At 46.5% G+C, this 19,681-nt stretch overlaps 4 protein-coding genes across 7 annotated transcripts in view; 2 read left to right on the top strand and 2 right to left on the bottom strand.

Moving 5' to 3' along the window:
* Nucleotides 1-1,408: 1,408 nt before the first annotated feature.
* Nucleotides 1,409-4,704, bottom strand: LOC139112130 (ubiquitin-conjugating enzyme E2 J2). Its single transcript, XM_070672945.1, has 4 exons — nucleotides 3,789-4,704; nucleotides 3,481-3,715; nucleotides 3,279-3,407; nucleotides 1,409-3,056 (listed from the first exon to the last, which is right to left on the bottom strand). The coding sequence occupies exons 1-4, from the start codon at nucleotides 3,911-3,913 to the stop codon at nucleotides 2,844-2,846; spliced, it is 702 nt and encodes a 233-aa protein (XP_070529046.1). The 5' UTR covers nucleotides 3,914-4,704; the 3' UTR covers nucleotides 1,409-2,843.
* A 244-nt stretch (nucleotides 4,705-4,948) lies between these two features.
* On the top strand, nucleotides 4,949-6,672 carry Tmem98 (transmembrane protein 98). The gene is made up of 4 exons (XM_070672943.1): nucleotides 4,949-5,303; nucleotides 5,359-5,468; nucleotides 5,529-5,661; nucleotides 5,731-6,672. The coding sequence occupies exons 1-4, from the start codon at nucleotides 5,142-5,144 to the stop codon at nucleotides 6,004-6,006; spliced, it is 681 nt and encodes a 226-aa protein (XP_070529044.1). The 5' UTR covers nucleotides 4,949-5,141; the 3' UTR covers nucleotides 6,007-6,672.
* LOC139112128 (ATP-binding cassette sub-family F member 2) lies at nucleotides 6,473-10,564 on the bottom strand. 2 transcript variants are annotated; one of them, XM_070672941.1, is made up of 9 exons: nucleotides 10,463-10,564; nucleotides 9,867-10,057; nucleotides 9,150-9,553; nucleotides 8,910-9,073; nucleotides 8,597-8,824; nucleotides 8,141-8,528; nucleotides 7,878-8,069; nucleotides 7,238-7,441; nucleotides 6,473-7,164 (listed from the first exon to the last, which is right to left on the bottom strand). In XM_070672941.1, the coding sequence occupies exons 2-9, from the start codon at nucleotides 10,045-10,047 to the stop codon at nucleotides 7,021-7,023; spliced, it is 1,905 nt and encodes a 634-aa protein (XP_070529042.1). In that variant the 5' UTR covers nucleotides 10,048-10,057; nucleotides 10,463-10,564; the 3' UTR covers nucleotides 6,473-7,020. The 2 variants fall into 2 exon arrangements, with proteins under 2 accessions (XP_070529042.1, XP_070529043.1); XM_070672942.1 differs by having other exon boundaries at nucleotides 10,341-10,472.
* A 4,130-nt stretch (nucleotides 10,565-14,694) lies between these two features.
* Nucleotides 14,695-19,681, top strand: part of Rhogap100f (Rho GTPase activating protein at 100F) — a 64,991-nt gene continuing 60,004 nt past the window's right edge. Inside the window, exons 1-2 of one of the 3 annotated variants that reach the window (XM_070673165.1) lie at nucleotides 14,695-14,983; nucleotides 18,676-18,783. The gene's annotated coding sequence lies outside the window, so the exon portion shown is untranslated. The other 2 variants (XM_070673166.1, XM_070673164.1) reach the window with 2 other exon arrangements.

Genomic DNA, 19,681 nt, shown 5'->3' with positions numbered 1-19,681 from the left:
ACATAAATTTACACGGAGAGGAAAAAAAAAAAAGAAGCGATAACCATCGCATCTGTCGGCCTTATATCAGTTCAATAACTTCGGCCGTTCGTTTTCCCGGCGGTGGAAAACGACCTCCAAGAGCGAGATCTCATTAATGAGCGCGTATCTCGGTCTACGCGTCCTGTCCGCGGACACGTGCATCTTATTTACGCAGGACTCGAAGCGAGACCGAGAGTGTCCTGGCGCCTCGCAGTGATTTACACGTCAAAGGGGGCGGGACGCGGAGGGATGCTTGCGGAGGGTGGAGGCTACATATGCGGCGAGAAAACGGCTGCGACTTCCTTGTTATTACGCGGTCGAATAAATTGCTGTTTGCTTCTTTTGCGGGATGTTTTCTTGGATTAAAACGGATCGCCCGGACATGCCGCGACGGTGGGACGCGGGATAACATCTCGCCCGCGACATGTGCCGGTCGCTTTACTGTCGCGGGAAGAAAGACCAGTCGGCAAAGATAAAAGCCGAACGAACGTCGAGCTAAAATATACAAGAATTAATAATAATATTAACTAATAACATTAATAAAAAAAAAAGATGACATAATTCGCAAGCTATAAAGCTGTAGAAATAAAAATAAAATTATACCTTGCGATTTAAAATACATATACACAATATATATAAAAATAAAAGAGAAAAAAAAGCGATTACATTCTCAGTTTATGCATGTAATAAATATTATATATCTCTTTAAAAAAAAAAAAAATAATTTCCCGGCTCTGTTACGTCACGGCCAATTTAAAGCGGGTGATCCAAAGCCGCGGAGAATTGCAAAGTTAACTAACGAAGTTCGACGTAAAACGTAAATTCGTCGGACGGAGACGTTTCCACGTAAGGAAATGGGTGTTGCAAGTTAAACGGAGTAAACGGAGACTAACACGAAAATGTTAACGCACGCAGCCGGAGGGCGGGGACTCTGAAAGAGTTAATAAACAGTCGCCAGCGCGAGAGAGGAGCGCTGTGAAAGCCCCGGATTTATCCGCGGCCCCCGCGTAAGGGGGCATAAACACGTCGTTCGACGAGAAGGCGCTCGGTTCACAGGACGCATCCTTCCTCCCGAGCGCACCCGGACAACGGTGCATTCAGCGCTCGGATCCTAACAGTTTACCGGAATGGTAAATCGCGCGCCGACCGCGAGAGAATGCCCGCTGTCTTCCTGTACGTGTATCGCGCCGGCGATAAGTCGAGCTTCCTCTCACTCGCGAAATTCTTTTGTAACAGGAGCCTCTTTGAACGGCGAGCTGCGTCCGCCGACTTGATTTCGAATTCGCATTTTCTAGTAATTCAGTCGATTGTTGTAATACACTTAATTTTTCTAACGAGCACCGCACGAGATTGCTCGGCTCGGTAATACAATCTTGTACACGCGATATTTTTAATGTAAGTAAACTATATATTCCACACGTTTACAGTAGTAATAATAACATGTAGGTATTTACATTGTTTCGCCATAATTATTTGATAATTACGGTACGCCTATATGTTCATACATACATGGCAAAATAGAATATGTATAAGCATTATCGTAAAGTTGCCTTATCACTTTTGAAAGAATACGTAGTAAAATAGAGAAACAGTGGCCCGTGTAGAAATTAAGTCGATAAAGACACAGTAGTGAGGTAAAGTCTGATAAAAAGTATCATACAACGTTCTAACTCGTCACAAAAATTTTTAACGGAGACGATCGACATGTCGCAAAAAAAAAAAGTATCATGCATACTTATTCTACTTTCAATATGTTCCAATTACAATTTAGTTTCTTTTTTTCTTTTTCATTTTTTTTCTTTTTTTTTTTAATTTTTAAATTATTACTTTCATTTTTACATTACATCGTCATGGAAGAGCGCAGATTTCCTCGAATAATTAACGTCTTTTTTTATGTCACTTAAGGAAGAAATGCCTCATTCAAACGGAAAAAAATCGCGAGGAAATAATATACGAGCCTTTTTAACTGGAATAAACGAGAAACGTATTAGCTAACAAATGTTCAAAAGGAAGTCGAGATAATCACTGATGACGTAATAAATATATAGCATCGTTTTCTTTTTGTGTTAATGGCATAGAGGCATGATATCTCTCTATAAGCTTCCGTCCTTACATTATATTTACAAAATGGACTCACTTCATAAACGGAAATGAGTCAAGCTGCGAAGCGTAATCGAATATTCCGAACTTGCGTTTCAATTTTGGTTTTATTGGCACGTTACGGGTGCAATAAACTTGTGCATTTCTATCCAAGAGATTTCATGTAAGCTAAACAAATGTGTCGTAATGTATATATTATTTTTCTTCTGGATATATCTGAATAATCAATCGTAAAAAGCGTAGAAAAAACTTGAACGAAAGGAAGGATTTGTGTCAGCACCGCAAAGAATCTCGGTTTCCCTCGATTGTAAGTTCTTTAAAGAAGAACGAATCTGATATAGGAAAAACAGGGAAGCCACTGCGATTATATTCATCATTTCGCGCACGTGTTTCATGCGAATTAAAAGACTGCGAATCACTCTCTTAACGGCTAAAGCGCGTAGAGTTTGCGAATATAGTACATTTTGTGTATCTTACAGTCAACCCTCGATATAAAAATCTATGAAACTATCCACAGGTTACTGGCAAAGGTTCCGAGCCGTGTAAAACCCAATGGTGCTTATCTGCACGAATTTTAAAGATCGACAGGCGATTAACAAGTGTTTCTCTTCTTATTCATCGCAATCTCTCTTTTTTTTTTTCGGGATATCCTCGTCGTCACGACTATCCTTTTCTTTCAATCGTGCTTATTTTTAACTTGAAACACACAGTTCGAGTCCAACTTATTCCATGGCTATGGTCTTTAGCACGTAATTTACTGTATACGCGAACGCCGCGAAGCTGATGATAACAACAAGATTGGCCAGGGCGCTATGCAACGGACTCTGCTCTCTCTGTAACTGGTCCCGTATCAACGAGGAGACCTCCGACGCAGTTGATTGATGCCTCGCCTGCTTCTCGAGTTCTTTCCGACGTTCCAGCTCTTCTTTAATCGTCTACAATGTTTTAATAACAATAAAACTTAACTGCTTACGTAAGTAATACAAGGAGCATAAAAAATTGAGGTCAGAGAGTTCAGAACTTTCCAACCTAGAATCACCTTTGCATATACATTCTTTAAATAAATTCTAAATTTTCTCTATTATTTTTATTAAATTAAATAATTCCGGTTCAAAATTAACGCGCTAGTATTATTATTCTAGCACAGGTTTCGTTACCTCGACAGTTTCTGGAAAAAGCTCACAGAACATTTTGTCCTTTAGGTTATATTCCAAGCTCTGCGCAGCCAGCTGTCTCTTTTCATAGTCTGTCGTATTAATGCTGCCTAGTGTGGGACTTTTCTCAATCTAAAAAGAGTTCAAGGCTTTAGTTTAAATCTCTTTTCTTAAATCAACTCTGTTGCAATGTTTCTAGACTTACCATAAAGCTGAGCAAGCCAGTGAGAATGGTAGACACACTCCACGCTGGGTTCCACGTATCTGGATGGAAATCAGAGATGGACAGGCACAATCTTGTGTTAACTTTAAATCTGCCGTTGGGAGTGGTCATGTAAATGCTAGGAGGTTGGAATGGAAACTCTCCTGGAAATATAAGCTTCCCGTGATAGAAGCCACCTTCGTACGGCGTCTTTTCCGGCCCTATGACCACATAATGCCTAAAATGAATAAAATTCACGTTAAAACAACATAAAACTAAATCACTGATTTATTTCCATGGCTCGGACTTGCCATTCCAGGATATTCGAAGGCACTGGCTCCGCGAGAACGTATGGCACCGGGTCCCTTTTCAGGCGCAGATAATCCTGTTTCAACCTGGCCGTCGCACTGTTGGTTTTTCTGTTCATCCTTACCATGTAGACCGATGTTGCTCGCGAACTAGCACTGTCGGAAGTCCCTCGCGGTCGTCGCAACGGTTTCTCCACCACCGCTTAAACCAGATTCCACGTCCAGCTAGGCCGGAATGACACTCAAGCCCGTGTCCTCGTTCCTTCGACGTCGCAGAGTCGCATCGTGGTCATCCACGTGGAATAGGCCGCCACGACGTTCCCTTCGAGGGGCTGGGGCTCGGTCCCGCGGGCACTCCGTTCCCCGGATAGACGAGACGATGGAACGCGATAGGGTTACGTCGCCGCGGAGTAACGAACGTGAGAACCGAGCGGCGATACGCGTGAGAGAGCGAGCCGATGGGCCGCACGTCAGGACAGTTGGGTCGATGGGTGTCGGAATCTAGGAGATAAGCGCTCGGATGACGTGCCAGCAAACTGGAATGCGAGCGTACGCAACCGCCGGCAGAAATGGATGCTGACAGCGCGGCCAGCTGTCGCGCGACAACGGGAAACATCTGACTGCGGGGACCCGCCAAATTAATTCATCTCCGGGTCCAGGCTTACCACGCTCTATATATCGTACGGAAAGCGTAGCTTAGCCGACGCGCGGTTATCGCTGAATGAATCGCGGAGACGAGACGCGCTCCCTTTTTTTTTTTTTTTTTTTTCGAGATCGTACGTATGTGTGTTACATATGTACGTGCACGAATGACGACGTAAAATGCGATTTTAGATGGAAATCGAATATTCGTTATTCTACACAATTTTAATTAGAGATAGAATTAAGATTTATTATTAATTATTTATATTTAAAATTTCTTTAACTCATTTAATATACTATTAAAATTAAATATTTTATTTTATTTAGTTATTAATTTAATTAAAGAATTTCTTTATACGCTCTTTTTCATATATTAATTTTTTTTAATGAGAAACAAATTGAACTAACTTTTTTTTCTTTTTTAATGTCACGACGGCTGCTGCACAGATAGTTAAATCGAGTTTGGTTCAAGTTATTCCTCGCACAAGAATCACTGATCTCACACTATGAATGAGGCTTAAGATCCGTGACAGTCGCTGCCTCCCACCGTCGTCGCCCATCACCGGGAGAGCGGATTGCGACGCTAACGCGATTGTTGACATTCGTTTCATTCGCTTGGAGCGCCAATGTAAATCTTCTGCCTGGCCATCGACGCTCGTAATCCGGAGACTCGGTGTTCTCACTTGTCAGATCGGTTCTTCGAGTCGTCCCCGTATGATTATGAGCTCGCCAATCTCCATGAGCAACGCTGGACCACCGACAACGAGCAATGGTATGGAGATGGTGGTGGCTGTTGCTCTGGGCGCGCTCGCCGCGGTCTTCCTCGGCGCTCTCTTGGTCCTCCTGGTCATCTGTCGCAGACAACGCTGCTACTATGTGAGTCTGACTTGATGAGAGACCGGAGCGAGGAATACACTGACCTTGTTTCCAGAACCAAAAAGATTCCGCAGAGCTGAGCTCGGATCTGCTCGAGGGAGAGAACATCACTGGCTTAGGATTGGATGTATGGGAAAGCGAAGAGTGGCTGGCGGGTGCTGAAAGGTAAAGGAAATTGTAAGCAGGAATGTCAAAATATATATATAAATATTTTTTTAATTGTAGATGGGTAGATGATGCTACTGGTCTGGCACCACCTTGCATAGCAGTGCTCAGATCTTGTCACTCTCTTGCAGCTAGTCTTACCACCATTGCTGGCACTGTCAATAGTAATACTGTCCCACTGGAAATAGTTGATGTAAGTGCCATTACCGATGCATTACTACTCCATGCTTCTATTTTTAATAAACTTTATCGTTGATCACAGGTTGCCCGACGTATACCGCCTCGCGTGGATGACGTCGTTCGAAGTCTGTATCCGCCGTTGGACGCCAGGCTTTTGGAGGCCAGGGTAGCAGCCTTGGTGTTGGCTGTCACTCACTTGGCGCTGGTCACCAAGCACGGCGTGCCTAAGAGCCAGGCCAGAAAACTGGCGTTCATCGATCAAGCCCTGAATGACATGGACACGCATCTGTTGGTGCTGAGGAATGCGGCGTTAGCTCAGGAAGTGGCTTGTTCCATTCCAGCGTCCACGCCGGTTTGAGTACACAGCGATTGATCTCGTGACGAAGTTGAATCTTTCTTGTAACACAGTATTTGTAACAATCGTTGAATTATCTCTAGAATCTCACGACTTTGTTCTCATTATAATATTATTACGGCAGCAATGAAAGTCGTGCGCAATACGGTTGCTAAATTTTGTATATATATATATATATATATCGTACACGTTGAATATGTTATGTGTCGGGCGACAAACACTCGAAAATAGGTCGTCGTTGATCTCCGAGGCGCGCAAAATGAACTAAAGTTCGAGATTACTGCTGTGGAAAAAAAAACTCATTAGTGCTTTATGTCAATTACTCTTACGATAAAGAGAATGCATACAAATATATATATACACAGCACACGTCAATGATATCGTGATATATCTTAATAATCGTTTTAATTCACTACGTAAAACGTAGTGAAAATTTGTTAAGATATTTCGAGAGTTTGTAATACAGAGATACGAAAATGACGTCTTCCATGTTATATTATCATAATTATTTATATACGTACACAGATAAAAATGTATTTTGGGACCATATAATCAATCGTACCTGCGTATGTTTGTACACGTTATAATATTTTATATTCCTGAACGTAATCAAATTGTTTTATAGATTAGTAGTAAGGATTTATAATAAAGTTGATCGTCAAAGAGAAATTACTCGTTCTTTCATCCTCTTTTTTTTTTACACAATACCTATAATTATAAGTAACTCGTTAATGAATACGGAAATTTAATCTCCTTGTAACATGCACGGATTTACAAATTTCTAAATTTCTATAGTGATTGAGTAATGTGCTACAACAACCTGCGGTTGTTGAATAAAGAATCAATTTCGGCCTACATAATACAATAAATTAACTAATTTGATCACTCACTGATACGCGCTACAGAACAGCGTTTACAGTGTCAATCAGCACATTACAATTTAAAAAAAAAAAGAAAAAAATTCCTATAAATGTGGAGGCTTAATACGTTAAAAAGAGAGAAGCAGTGCTGTCTCCATTATTTTCCTCGGTTTGCCAAGTCCTTCTGCCTTTTTTGGTTGTCCGACAGAACCTTGTCCTTGAGATGTTCCTTGTAATCCAAAATATTGCCACTCCACTTTGTGACCGCTCCGTTTTCACACACCCAGATTTCTTCGGCGACCTTAGCATCGGAAATATTGTGTTCACAGAGCTTATAGATTTCTCGAGACAGATATATTTAAAGACGCATGTACCTGATTAATCAATCTGAAATCGTGCGATACGAGAACCATGCCACCGTCGAAGTCATTTATGGCATCGGCGAGTGCGTCGATTGTTTCCATGTCCAAATGATTAGTAGGTTCGTCGAGTAATAACAAATGAGGCACTTGCCAAGCTAGCCAAGCAAACACAACTCGACAACGTTGGCCATCGGATAATTGACGAATAGGACAAATCTGTATTAACATAATACAATATGCTCCATTATTTATTACTCTTATTTATTTTTTGTTTTATTATTGCTCTTAAATTTAATTATTTTAAATTTAATTTAATTATTTTAAATTTAATTATTTTACAAGTACTAATTTAATAAATAAAACAAATACTTAAATTTAATTATTTTACAAGTACACTCACAGTCAGAAATGGCATTCATGTGCTACGACGGCGGCTAGCGTACGTGATCTTGGCGTGATGTGCGTCGAATCTCACACGAAGCGCGCGCGTAGATGTGTTACGGAGCACCGGTCACAGAGAACTGAGCGAGAACGCGGTCTACTACCCTCCCTCCCCGTACTCGGCCGCCGAGAGTCGGGAAAGTCACGTACGCCAGCCGCCGTCGCCGCTCGTTGCAGCAAATGCTATATCTGCTTTTTTTAATGTACATACCTGCTGACGTCCAGTTAAACCGTAGCGACCAATGATCTTTCTCATTTCTTCACGCTCTTTTACCTCGGGGAAAGCCTTCATCATGTAATCCAGAGGTGAAATATCCAAGTCTAACAACTCGTGCAAGTGCTGGTGATATCTACCAATTCGGAGATGACTATTTTTGCGAATCATTCCGCTTGTCGGTACTAACTGTAACGTGAAATTATCTTATTAAAATGTCAAATGCTACATTTATTAATAAATATATACTCGTAACGTACATCACCATATAATAATTTCAGCAGGGTACTCTTTCCCGCTCCGTTTGGTCCAACTAATGCAATTCTAGTATCCAGATCAATTCCGAATTCCAGATTCTTGTAAATCCAAGGCGCGTCCTCGTTGTAACGAAAGCTGACGTTCTGAACCATGATGACCGGCGGCGGAATCGTTCCGCACGAAGGAAAATAAAAGTTCAGTACTTTATCGTTAACAACTTTTTCGGTCAATCCTTGCGCCACCATTTTCGCTAAAGTTTTCTCCTTTGATTGAGCCTGTCTAGCCAATTTTGCAGAGCCATGACCAAATCGTGCGATATAATTTTTCATGTGTGCGATCTGATCTTGTTCCCAATTATATTGCTTAGCTTGATTTTCAAGTAATTCCATTCTAAAATAAGAAAAAGAGATGTAGCGTAATAAGAAATAATTTATTAAAGTATATTTTTTACAACTCACCTTGTTTTCACAAACGCTTCGTAATTACCGGTGTAATATTTCAATTGTTTTTTATTAACGTGAATGATATTGGTGCAAATACCATTAAGAAAATCTTGAGAGTGAGAGATTATAACAAGAATCCGTTTATAAGTTTTGAGTTCTTCTTCCAACCACACACATGCATCAAGATCAAGATGATTAGTTGGTTCGTCAAGTAATAATAAATGCGGTTTTACATACAATGCTCTGCAATAAAAAAAAAAACAACAAATTTTATACACATGATTTCTTTCTAGCGTTCTTTTACTTATATACTTAACATTATACATACCTAGCGAGAGCTATACGCATTCGCCATCCTCCGGAAAAATCTTTGGTAGGAGTTTTTTGCATTTTTGCAGTAAAACCCAAACCATGTAAAATATGAGCAGCTCGAGCTTCTGCTGTGTCGGCGGCCATGTCGTCTAATCTTTCGTACACATCCATAAGTTGTTCCTGTGAAATAATCAAGTATATTAATAAAAATAATTCTGTTTAACCAAGATTTTTTTGATAAGAACATTAATCAAACCTGAGCATCCTCTTCGTCGCAATCTATTAACTCTTCAGCGAGTTTTTCTAATCGTATTCGATCCTCATCGACCTCCATCACGCATTCCAGAGCTGTTTTATTGCTTGCGGGCATTTCTCTAGTCAAATGAAAAATATCTATCTGCTCCGGAATAGGAACTTCGCGGTTTCCTAAAACCGCCAACAACGTAGACTTTCCAGAGCCATTTAGACCTAATAATCCGTAACGTCTACTGCAATTCAACTCCAACATGGTGTCTTGCAGCAGTTCACAGCCATGGAAAGTAATAGAAAAGTTAGATATCTTTATGTCCCGGCTGCGCGGATGCGAAGCCAGGGAACCAGTGCACGAGCGTGCATCTGCATTTAATCTGGCATCCTCCTCCAGTTTCAGACATAATGCCTCTGCAAAAATAATACCAAGTGTTAGATAATGAAAACTATAACTTTGTGCAATTTATCATAAACAATACTATTTCACAATTAACATTAAAAGAAACATAAGACGTTAAAACTCGAAATAAAATAAAAAGAAAATTCTCAAGCCTATAATTCTTCGGAAACATTTAGCCATGTATTAAATTCTTTAATTATTAAACTTTGTTTGAAACATTAATAATAACGCGTCGGTTTAAATAATTAATAGTGCCTGGCAAAAATGCATCCGAATTGAACGAGACGAGAATTGTTTCAGCAATTAATATGCTCGTTTTCTCACCCTCGGCGCTAATAGCCGTGCCGTTGGTGCCGTTCTGAAGATCTCCCGACGCCGGGCTTTGCTCCTTGCCGTCCTCGGCCGCCTTGGTTTGATTATTGCTCTGCGGCTTCTTCCCGGACTGCCTCGCCTTCGCGGCCTCCTTCTTCTTCTGCTGCTGCTTCTTCTTCGCGTCGGACGGCATTGCCTCTCACCTGGAAACGTCACCGGCGGTTAGGACGCCTTTCGCGGGGACAGGCGGGATGCCTGGCGAGAGGGGCCGCGGCGTTTGCACGTTACGTAAGGCGAGGTTAGAAGCAAATTCGCGGCGAACACGTGCGTTATTCGCCCGAGGGAAACCTTCGCGGGAACGAAAACCGGGCTCGGCGGCGTCCCGCCGAGGCGATTAAGGCCACGTTGCGGAACGAGGCGAAGCAGAAATGGAGAACAGAGACGGGGAGATGCGTGATCGTTGAACGGTGCCACTCGTAAACTTACCTCGGCGAGCAAACGAGATTCTACGGTCGCCGAGCGTAGCGCGAGATCGCTTGCCTTTCGCGCGGCTTGTCCGGCGGTACTTTCAAGCACGCGCGAAACGATCCGCGGATAATTATGCGTACCTAATTGTGCGCCAAGAAGCGGACGATCTGTGACACGCGAACCCACACGTGCGTCGGACGAACGGAGGCAAAACCGTCAAACTTGGAAGAGCTGGTTGTTGGCAAGCCTGGCGCGCAGGCGCATAGATGGCGCCAGGCGTACCAAAAAACCGCTCCGTGAGATATTAATTGGAAGTCATTAGAAAGAGTACTGTTGCCTGCGCTTCTTCGAGCTTCTTCGTTTCCTCCGCACTTTGACGGTATTTTAAATTCTTTAAAGATCTTTTACAAGCCCTAAGATCCGCCCTTAAACTTGGTCTAGTAATATTTACGTTAGCAATAATCTGAATATAATCGACGTATGCTTTCAGATTCGATTAGAATTAGGAGCACTCGCCAGTCAGATTTTCGCAGGAGGATTTACCCGTGGGATTAACGAACTACTGCCGCATCGTCGCGAGAATGGTTCCACGAGTTTCAAGTCACCCCGCGCGCACGACAAGGTGTTTGCAGCCCTCTTTTTTCGGCTTACGGCGAGGGACCACTTCCGGATTTCCGATTCCGGCCGACCGATGCCTGAGCCGGTCAAGGTATGTGTTCTTTCTGATGAATGAACGAATGGATAAACGGCCGCGGAAGCGTGGGGTTGGTGGGTGGGCGGTGGGCGAGGGGATAAAAGAAGACATAGACTTGCGCTCCGGGTCCAACGTCTGCGTCGGCTGGACGACGATGGTGGGGTGGCGGCGCCGAGGGGGCGGGTTTCCGGGCTTAATTGCACCGCATCACAGAACGTAGTATCCCCGTAGTACGTGCCGATGGCGAACGGGGGAGGGTGGCGAGGGGGGGGAGGGTGCAACGTGGTCGGCGCGGCGTTTGTACGTGGGCCGCACACCCGGTTCGACGTGTACGATCGCGGCCGACCAGTGACGTACTTGTTCCACTGGCCGACCCGCGAGCTCATCTTCCGCCCCCCGCGGGGCGTCCGGCGCGTTTAAAAATCCGTATTTCTGAGAGAACGCTGTCGTGATTTCAATCAGGATGATGGGACTTTCTCGAAAAAGAAGAAAAAAAAAAAGGAAAGGACAAAACGGAGTAATACAAAAGTTACTCGCGTGGAATGAAAAGTCTCTGATTGATTGCGAGATGATTTAGCGCGGCGGCTCCTTCGCGGGATGATTTACAGAAATCCCGACGCGTTATCGCGTGCGTTAATTGTTATGCAAATGAACGATTTGCGTGCCGATCGCTGTAATCTTTGACGGTTTTTGCAGCGGACGGGAAAAAATAGTTATACGATCGTCATCCACCGTTCATTTAATCATTTTCGTAGCGCGCTGCACGTCGGAGATGAGCCCGCACGGTTATTTCCCTTTGCTAATTATCGGTGTTCTGTGCTTCATGGATAATCGATTTAAACAATTATTTTCTGACAGTTACTTCTCCCTCGAGTTTCATCGTCGACGGCTGAAATCATAAACGCAAGTTAATAAAAACGGAAAAGACGCGAAGATTGCATTTAATACCGACAGATCGACGATAATAAATTGTATCATATATCGGATCGACAGATTGAGATAAAATGAAAGTAATACCATACTTTTAACTCTTGAAGAAAGCGACGAGATCAATATCTTCTCGCACCACACTGTCGCACAATCACACATCGAGCAAATCAGTATTTCGCATCGGCAAACAGGCGCATGCACCGCGCATACGGCGCGTGCATAATAACATTTTATAACAATATACCGCGCGCCACTCGATAATTATCCAATTAGCGGTCCATTACTGGATTAAAACTCGCGATCTATAACGTCCCGCGTCGTTTTCGCCGCATGATGGATGCGTTACCGGAGTTGTTCGATGGGTTTACGATCCATCGTCGCGAGAATTTAATCCGCGGCCAGGCCGACCGCGGCGTCGTCGTGAAAATTTATGAGCTTGGCGGCCGCGCCGCCGCTTTCTCGCCAAGGAATCGACATGACGTCTTTCGTGCCGAGTGTTTTTGACACGAGGCAGTCGACCCAATCGATTCCCCTCCCCCTCCTTCTACCTCCCGGAATAGCCGAACCGGAAGTAGGACGTTTAGGCCGGTCGACGGCGACAAGAGAGCCCAGACGGGGGGCGTACGAGGGTGGATCAAACCGCCGACTTAAGTCTGGATCCCCTCGAGTCGCCGCTCGCTTTAGGAGGAAGTCACTCAACTCCTTCAACGGGAAAACGCGAATTAAATGAGATATCTTTTCCATGTAACATCGAGAAGCGCGCAAATGGACGGTGAATAAACGATTGGCGGATTCACCGAATCGCGCGAGGCTCTCCGCGCGTCGAAATTATTTTCTTTTGCAAGCCGAAATGATGGCACGATTGCGCGCCGTAAGGCTGAAAGATTGAAATTCAATTCCTCGCGACGAAAAAATTGTTTAGCCACGCCGGGTACTGTGATCGGTGATAAATGATTCGTGGGGTAATGAGCCAAGAGAGGGAATTTTATAGACACGCGCATTTAAATAAACGGCTCTGTTAATCCCGCGAGTTAAGCCGATCGTTCGCTCAAAATTATCATTACCGTCCTCTTCGACTAGTTATTGACCGTACAATTATCCGCCGTGTGCTCGAGAATGTCATTAAAATTATTTCGATCGCTGGCCGGACGGTGTTTAAATTTAAATGGTTTTTAACGGGACGCTTCGAGTCTAAGCAAGTGACTCATTAATCGTCATTAATTATAGCTATCGTCGAGCTGAGATACGGCTCGCGATCCGCCGAAAGAAAGTCTCCTCGGTCAAATTGATCGCCGGAAAAACCATCACAGCGAACGCAGTCGTGTTCACGACATTCGGTACCGTTTTGCGCGAACGGTAAACTCCCCGCCGCCTCGATTAGCATGTCTACCCTCCGCCTCGCGCTCAAGTTTCGTAATGTTTTGCCCTGAAACTGATACACTCTCTAAAACGTAGGTGTCCATCGATTTCTTTGAAAGATCCCCGCGCGCATCGTGCCGAAACGAGGCCTCGTTTCGCTCTCTGCCGCCGCCGGAGCTCGGACGAAATTCGTAAAGCACACGCGCTTCGTCTGTGATTTTAAAATAATTTTCAAAGTAACTTTGCGCGCACGATATATCGGACACGAAATGAAGTAACAAAGTATTTCGCGAAACTAAACGCGACGAGTGTTCCGGCGCGGTTTTGTTTTAGGAAATAAATACAAGGGAAGCTACTTGAAAAATCTTTCATCGACGTGAATTACAAAAACCGGGCGCCGTTTTCCGCCCGTGTCGCATTTGTCCTCTCTCCGCCGGGATACGTGATTTTCAGAAGCATAATATTTTACATCCCGCGCGTGTAACTTGAACGGAAGTTTGAATTTTAAGCGGCAGCCTCGGCGGCTGCAGCGAAAACTTGAAGCACCGCCGGGCCCGGGACTCTGTTCGGCAGCCCTTAAAGTTTCTTTAAGCATTCCGCCTCAGTGGCGAGCAACCTCTTAAGACGTCCCCGGTAATCAGTATGCAATAATTGACGCTGCGCTTCTAATGTCTCCTGCGCGAGGTGACTTCGAGTCGTGCCGCACCGAGAATAACATCGTTACCGAATTTTTATCCCTCCGTTCCAGTTAGCCGAGCGCGACGTGGAATATAAAAAGGGGGTTGAAGTTCACTTATGCAGCCGTAGCTGCCAAGCTGTTCCTCACAATTCTCTCTCTCTTTCTCCTCTCTCGTGGGATAGTTTAGATACGCGGAGATAACCGAGAGCCCTGCCGTGATATCGTCGAAATCTGGGAACATTCATTCGAGCCCGATCCGCGGAATAGACTCCTCGGGACATGTGGGGGGACCTAAAGATATAGGGGATGGCCTGCTCGGCGAGATCGATAGGGTTTTTGGCACAATTTGCGATCGAAGGTCCGGCCGGCGAAGGGAAGAAGGACCGGCGTGTCCGCCGGCTCTGTCGTCTATATACACTACTGCGCGCGACGATGACGACGACGACGACGACGGCGGCGGTCGCCACCGCCGCCGTGGTCTTCGTCGTCGCGCCCGTCGCCACCCTCGCTCGTGCGTCCGCTCGCCTGCGCGCTTGCGTGCGTATTCGCGACCCTCAACATGTCCGCGCGACGCCGGCCGAGCGTATAGTCGTGGTTACGCGGCGGGACGCGTTGCACCCCGCGGACCCGGTAGTTCTCGGCTCCCTCGACGCAGGGGTGGCCCGTAATTCCCGCGCGAAGCGCCCCACGCGCCCACGCACTCTCACCCTCGTCCGCGTCGACGCCGTGCGTGCGTGCGTGTTCGAGCGTGCCTCGTAATCGCGGTCCTCGTGTCGACGCCACTGCCGTCGTCGGCGACGCTGTCACCGTCGTCGTCATCGTCGTCGTCGCCGTCGTCATCGTCGTCGAGGTGCTGTTTCGTTCGCCGACCCTCTGCGAGGAGGAACGGCCCCGCTCGAGGCGAGAAGGAGAAAGCGAAAGGACAAGGACGGACGTACAAGGTGCACCGTCCGAGCGCGGAGATAACGGGGAAGTGAAGGGGCACTGCTCTTCAACTACGTACGGTGGAGTGGCGTGTACGAGCCCGAAGGGTGCGCTCGCGCGCGAGGAGGAGAGGAGCGGCGAGGGGGGTCGCGGAGCGAAGGGCGGTCGGACAGCGAGGGTGGCCCCAGCCGGAGGGTGGGTGACGGAGAAAGAGCGCGCGAGAGGGACGCGCGAGTGAACGAGGGAGCGAGATGGTAGAATAGAGCGGAGGGCGGTCGGTGTGCGAGCGACAGGAGGCGAGAGTGCGAGCGGACGAGAGTGCGCGGCGAGGGAGAGAAAGAGAGAGAGAGAGAGGGAAAAAGGCTCGAGGCAGGCGCGCGTATTGATTCCCGCGTGGCGTTATACGGTGAGGTGAGAAAGCTGCAACCGGAAGATTCCTCCTGCCTCCTTTCGCCGCTGCGGGAGAAGGAGCGAGGAGAAAAATAGCCGGAGAGGAGAGCGGGCCCGAGTGCGAGGCGAGAGGGAGAGGAGAGCCGCCTGTACCGGGACACGCCGCTCTCTCGCGTCTCCCTTTCTCGTGCTCTCGCTCTCTCGTCAGGTACGTTTACGCGTTCGCGAGAGAGGGACGTTTTTAACGCGTCGCGATTTATTCGCGTCTTGTGTCTCCGCGTTTATCCTTCGAGATACCAAAAATCGCCTTCCTGGAGAAGAAGCGGGTAGAAAAGAAATAAAATAAAATAAGCGGTTAGACCGACGGGCGGGCAGACAGACAGGTCGTCGGACTTTCTCTTTCTCTCTCTCTCTTTCCCGAGGGTGAGGCAAAGTTCGCGAGCGTGAGCGAGAGATCAAGTAGAATGGATGCGAGAGAGATAGAGAGCGATCGAGAGAGGGACAGAGAGAGATAGACAGTTGGAGGAAGCGAGAAGGCACTCTCGAAAAAAGGGTATATCGATCGGGCTGGTCCGGGACCATCGGCTGGCACGCCATCACACGATTTTCGTGGTGGCTCCATTCTCTCTCTCTCTTTCTCTATCTCTGTCTCTCCTTCATTCCGCCTCGTCCCCGTCACCCTTCTCATTTCTCTCTCTCCTTCTCTCTCTTCCTATCTTTTTCCGTCCGATACATCACCGGCATCGTGTGCACATCGCTTTTTCCCACGCGCCACCGGCTCGCTTTTCCTCCCTAACTCGACTTCGAGACGGCACAGGTGTCGCTCGAAAGCTCCTTGCGCGTTTCGGACGTCGCCGGCGCCTCTTCCTCGCGGGATAACGCGGTTCCCCGGTGGAGTCCCCGTCGTACTCGATTCGGCGTGCGCGACTCCCCTTTCCGGGGTGCCTCGCTCGTGCGCGGTATTAGTGGTCTCATCGACGATTCCCCCCGTAAGTTCCTCGCGAGGAGCATCTTCGTTATCTCTAATGTACCGTCTCGCTTCAAGAAACTCGTCTTCGACGGCGATCAAGTTTTTCGTCAGTGCTCGTACCTCGATTTCGACGACTTCGACTCGCGTTCGGCGCGATAGAAAATATCACTCCCCCCGCGATACCGCCCCCGTGTCACCGGTCACGTCTGTGATAAAAAAGGGTATCAAAGTGTTACTTCGAGGAAGCTGGACTGATTCGGCGAGTTCGCGAAGAAATTGGTCGCCGCTTCGAACGGGTTCTGCTTCACGGCGAGAACCATCGTGCGTCAATTATTCACACGGATCGTTAGTGGTACACGGTTCATTCTCGCGTGCGTAAAAGTGGACATTAATAAACGCTAATGGATAAGACGGTAAGACCGATAAGGTGAAAAATGTTCCCCGACGTCGCGAGAAGGGTAGAAAACTCTTCTCGCAGCGGGTTGAAATTCCCCCCGCGATGTTCTCGCGAAAGATATAATTACTTTTTTCAACTCGCTCGCGTTTTTTAAATCTTATCTGCACACAAAGTTGGTTCTCCTTATATATACTCATAAAAATAACATAAACGAACAGAAATCATAATTAATTAATTTAGAAAAAAATCCTTAAAAATCGAACAAGTCGAGAAATCAGCAGTAAAACATTTTTCGATGTTCAGAGATAAAAAAAAAAAAGAAAAAGAAATAAAGAATAACGAATGAAAGACGTGGTTTTTTAACGCCGGTACACCCGAACTACCGTTTTCTCGCTTACGACCGTCTGCTTTATTCGCCGCGAATGGGAGTACGATGAAAGGACGAAATAAAAAAGACCAAAAGAAAATTAATAAATAAAAATAGCGAACGCACCCGACGTGTACGATAAAATACTTTACGTCGCCTACCCCGCCGCCTCTTTCCGGCCTCGCCGTCTTGCACGCGCCGGCAAGTCCCCTCCTTTCAGCGTGGTGGCCGTGGATCGATATAGCGTAGGAGGATCGCCACGGCGAGAACGGAATCGAAGAGCGAAGTTCAAGAACCAGTTGAATGTCGGTTATGTAAATGGTTATGCCGACGGCGTCGCGACACCGTCGTTCGACGTGGCGGCCCGAATACGCCCGCTCGCGAGATTTCGCCGCGTCTGACTATATTCGTCCGCTCTACTACTCGGTGACACCCCGGGGCGGCCCTCCCGACCCGCGCCGTCTCGTTTCTCGAAGAAAAATTACAGGTCCAGGGAACGAGGCCTCGAATCGTCACGCGGAATCTCGTTTATCTTCCCCAAATGATACTCGAGCGGGATATATTTTTTTGTTCTCCGAAGGAAACGGAGCGTGTCGCACGATGGGCCTATATTTTTTTTCAATTTTTCCCCGTCACGGAGGAGCGTTCAATGTGCGGATAAACAGGCGGAAGAATGTATTTTTGATTTTAAAATATGCGAGGGATGGTTCCTCGCGCGAGAAAAGGCACGAGTTTTAACGCGGGCGCGAAGGCGAGCGCCGAAACTCCGACGGACGATCAAACGCGAAAGAATCCAATTAGATTCCCCGCGGCGAGCGGAATGCGTGTTGAGCGAGTCAGGGAATCGAATGGGATTTTCTTCGACCGCGATTCTCTCCGCGTGTCGAAAGTTTCCCTCCCGATACGTTCCCTTTAACGAAAGCGACGTTCGGCGATTAAACGCGTTTGCGTTGCAAACAAATACCGGCGCGCGGCGTTCCCTCGCTGGTTCTCATTATTCTTTCACATTCAGCTACTCCGATTCGCCGGCGCGACACGCGCGTGTACGATTTCCCCGTCGCGTATACCGAACAAATTGAAGGACCCGTTTCATTAACGCCGCAAAACGGTCGAGTGATTTAGGACGCGTTCAACCGGTTATTTCGATCAAGGATTCCCGAGTTCGTCGGGACGGGCTTCGAATCTCCGCTAATCTGTACGCGACTTGAGCCTAAGGTGCGTTGCGAAAAAGGGTGCGTGAAAGAAGTGGACGGAAAGAGGCCACGCCGGGCCGAAATAACATTTGCGATGGAAAAGAGGAAAAAAAAAGAAGAAAAAAAAAAAATCGCCGGGCATCGTTAAGTGTTAAGTGGCGTGTGTAAGGGTGTTCAGTAACCCGTGGCGTGATAGGACGTAGTTAATCTCACGTGTGTGTAGAAATGATCGGTCCGCTTTCTTTGCGCCTTCGATGCGCCATTAGCCAAGTGGCACCGTTTAAACCCCGATGTTTTACTCGAAGGAAAAAATCGCCGCTCTTTTCCTTTCTCCCGCTCGCCCACCCCGTGACCTCCCCGCGAGTAATCGCGCCTCCCGATAATTTAATGACCGGCGGCCACGTGGCTCGCGCGTAAGCAGCAAACGGTGATCGCTCTGTGATCTTTCAGGAGGACGGAACAGGGTGAGAATCGACGGGCGGCAGAATGAGAGAGATCATCAGTCACCGATCGAGCAGGGACCCGCCGGCCCTTCGCACGAGAGATGGTTTTTAGAAGGTACGTAGGGAGATTTCCACGTGCGCGGCCGCGCTTCATCAACCGACAGACTTCGGCTCTTTAATCGGGTTTTAATGAGAAAACGAATATCTTGCACTTTGGCATTCAGTAAAGCGATCCGCGATCGAGAACGAATTGAAAGAAAAATGATCGATACTGGCCGAGCGGCGAAAGTCAGACCTGCGAAACTGGAGGAGCTAAATTATTTCGTAGAAAATGGAGAAAAAGCGAATGCAATTTCCGATTCCGCATCCTTTTTGCGGCGTCCCGAAAGTGCAGCATGAACCGCGATTTTTCGAGCGTAGTATTTTACGGAATCATCTTTTTCCGCGGCAGTTCAATTTCTTTCTTCTCCGCTTTTATTTTTTCTCTCTTTTCTTTTTTTTTTCTCTCTTTTTTCTCCCCTAGTTCCTTTTGCAAATCTTCTTCTCTGTCAGTCGGAAATCGTGTGCCCAAAGTTATTTGTTTCCGACTTAGTCTAGAAATATGAATCGCATGTAACGTGTCGTGAAACTGTAATAACGCTCCTCCACGAAGTCACGTAGAGAATTGGCGATTGAGCGTGACAGAAAAATTCGTGTCGGTCGATGTTCCTCAAATAAGGTGGCCGTTTCGTCGAATCGTCGCGCGGCAACCTCGAGATTTGAATAAAAAACAAAAAATGAAAAAAGAAAAAGAAGAAAAGAGAGAAAAATAACAGGAAAAGATTCTTGCTCTCGGCGGTCTGTAGCCCCGCCAGAAATAAATCGAACGATCGCGTTAAACCGGCAAGAACCGTCCACGAGAACCGCGAGGGACGTTGACTACAATTTGACGATACTAATAAATTCACCGTGACATTTACACAACATAATTCAGGCTCAAAACGCTTCAATTACAGTTAAAAGCATCAGCGGCG

Source organism: Cardiocondyla obscurior, linkage group LG27, assembly GCF_019399895.1.
Source record: "Cardiocondyla obscurior isolate alpha-2009 linkage group LG27, Cobs3.1, whole genome shotgun sequence".
In the NCBI taxonomy this organism is placed as follows: Eukaryota; Metazoa; Arthropoda; class Insecta; order Hymenoptera; family Formicidae; genus Cardiocondyla; species Cardiocondyla obscurior.
Note: the sequence above shows the minus strand (reverse complement) of the source record. Positions and strands in the feature narration are given on the sequence as shown.

Excerpts from the sequence above, each read along its gene's own strand:
- LOC139112130 (XM_070672945.1), bottom strand. The coding sequence starts at position 3,913 with ATGGTAAGGATGAACAGAAAAACCAACAGTGCGACGGCCAGGTTGAAA. Across the intron at positions 3,716-3,788 it reads CCTTCGAATATCCTGGAATG|GCATTATGTGGTCATAGGGC; the intron begins GCAAGTCCGAGC and ends TATTCATTTTAG. Across the intron at positions 3,057-3,278 it reads TTTTTCCAGAAACTGTCGAG|ACGATTAAAGAAGAGCTGGA; the intron begins GTAACGAAACCT and ends AAAACATTGTAG.
- Tmem98 (XM_070672943.1), top strand. The coding sequence starts at position 5,142 with ATGATTATGAGCTCGCCAATCTCCATGAGCAACGCTGGACCACCGACA. Across the intron at positions 5,304-5,358 it reads GCAGACAACGCTGCTACTAT|AACCAAAAAGATTCCGCAGA; the intron begins GTGAGTCTGACT and ends CCTTGTTTCCAG. Across the intron at positions 5,469-5,528 it reads TGGCTGGCGGGTGCTGAAAG|ATGGGTAGATGATGCTACTG; the intron begins GTAAAGGAAATT and ends TTTTAATTGTAG.
- LOC139112128 (XM_070672941.1), bottom strand. The coding sequence starts at position 10,047 with ATGCCGTCCGACGCGAAGAAGAAGCAGCAGCAGAAGAAGAAGGAGGCC. Across the intron at positions 9,554-9,866 it reads CACGGCTATTAGCGCCGAGG|AGGCATTATGTCTGAAACTG; the intron begins GTGAGAAAACGA and ends TTATTTTTGCAG. Across the intron at positions 8,825-8,909 it reads ATGCGTATAGCTCTCGCTAG|AGCATTGTATGTAAAACCGC; the intron begins GTATGTATAATG and ends TTTTTATTGCAG.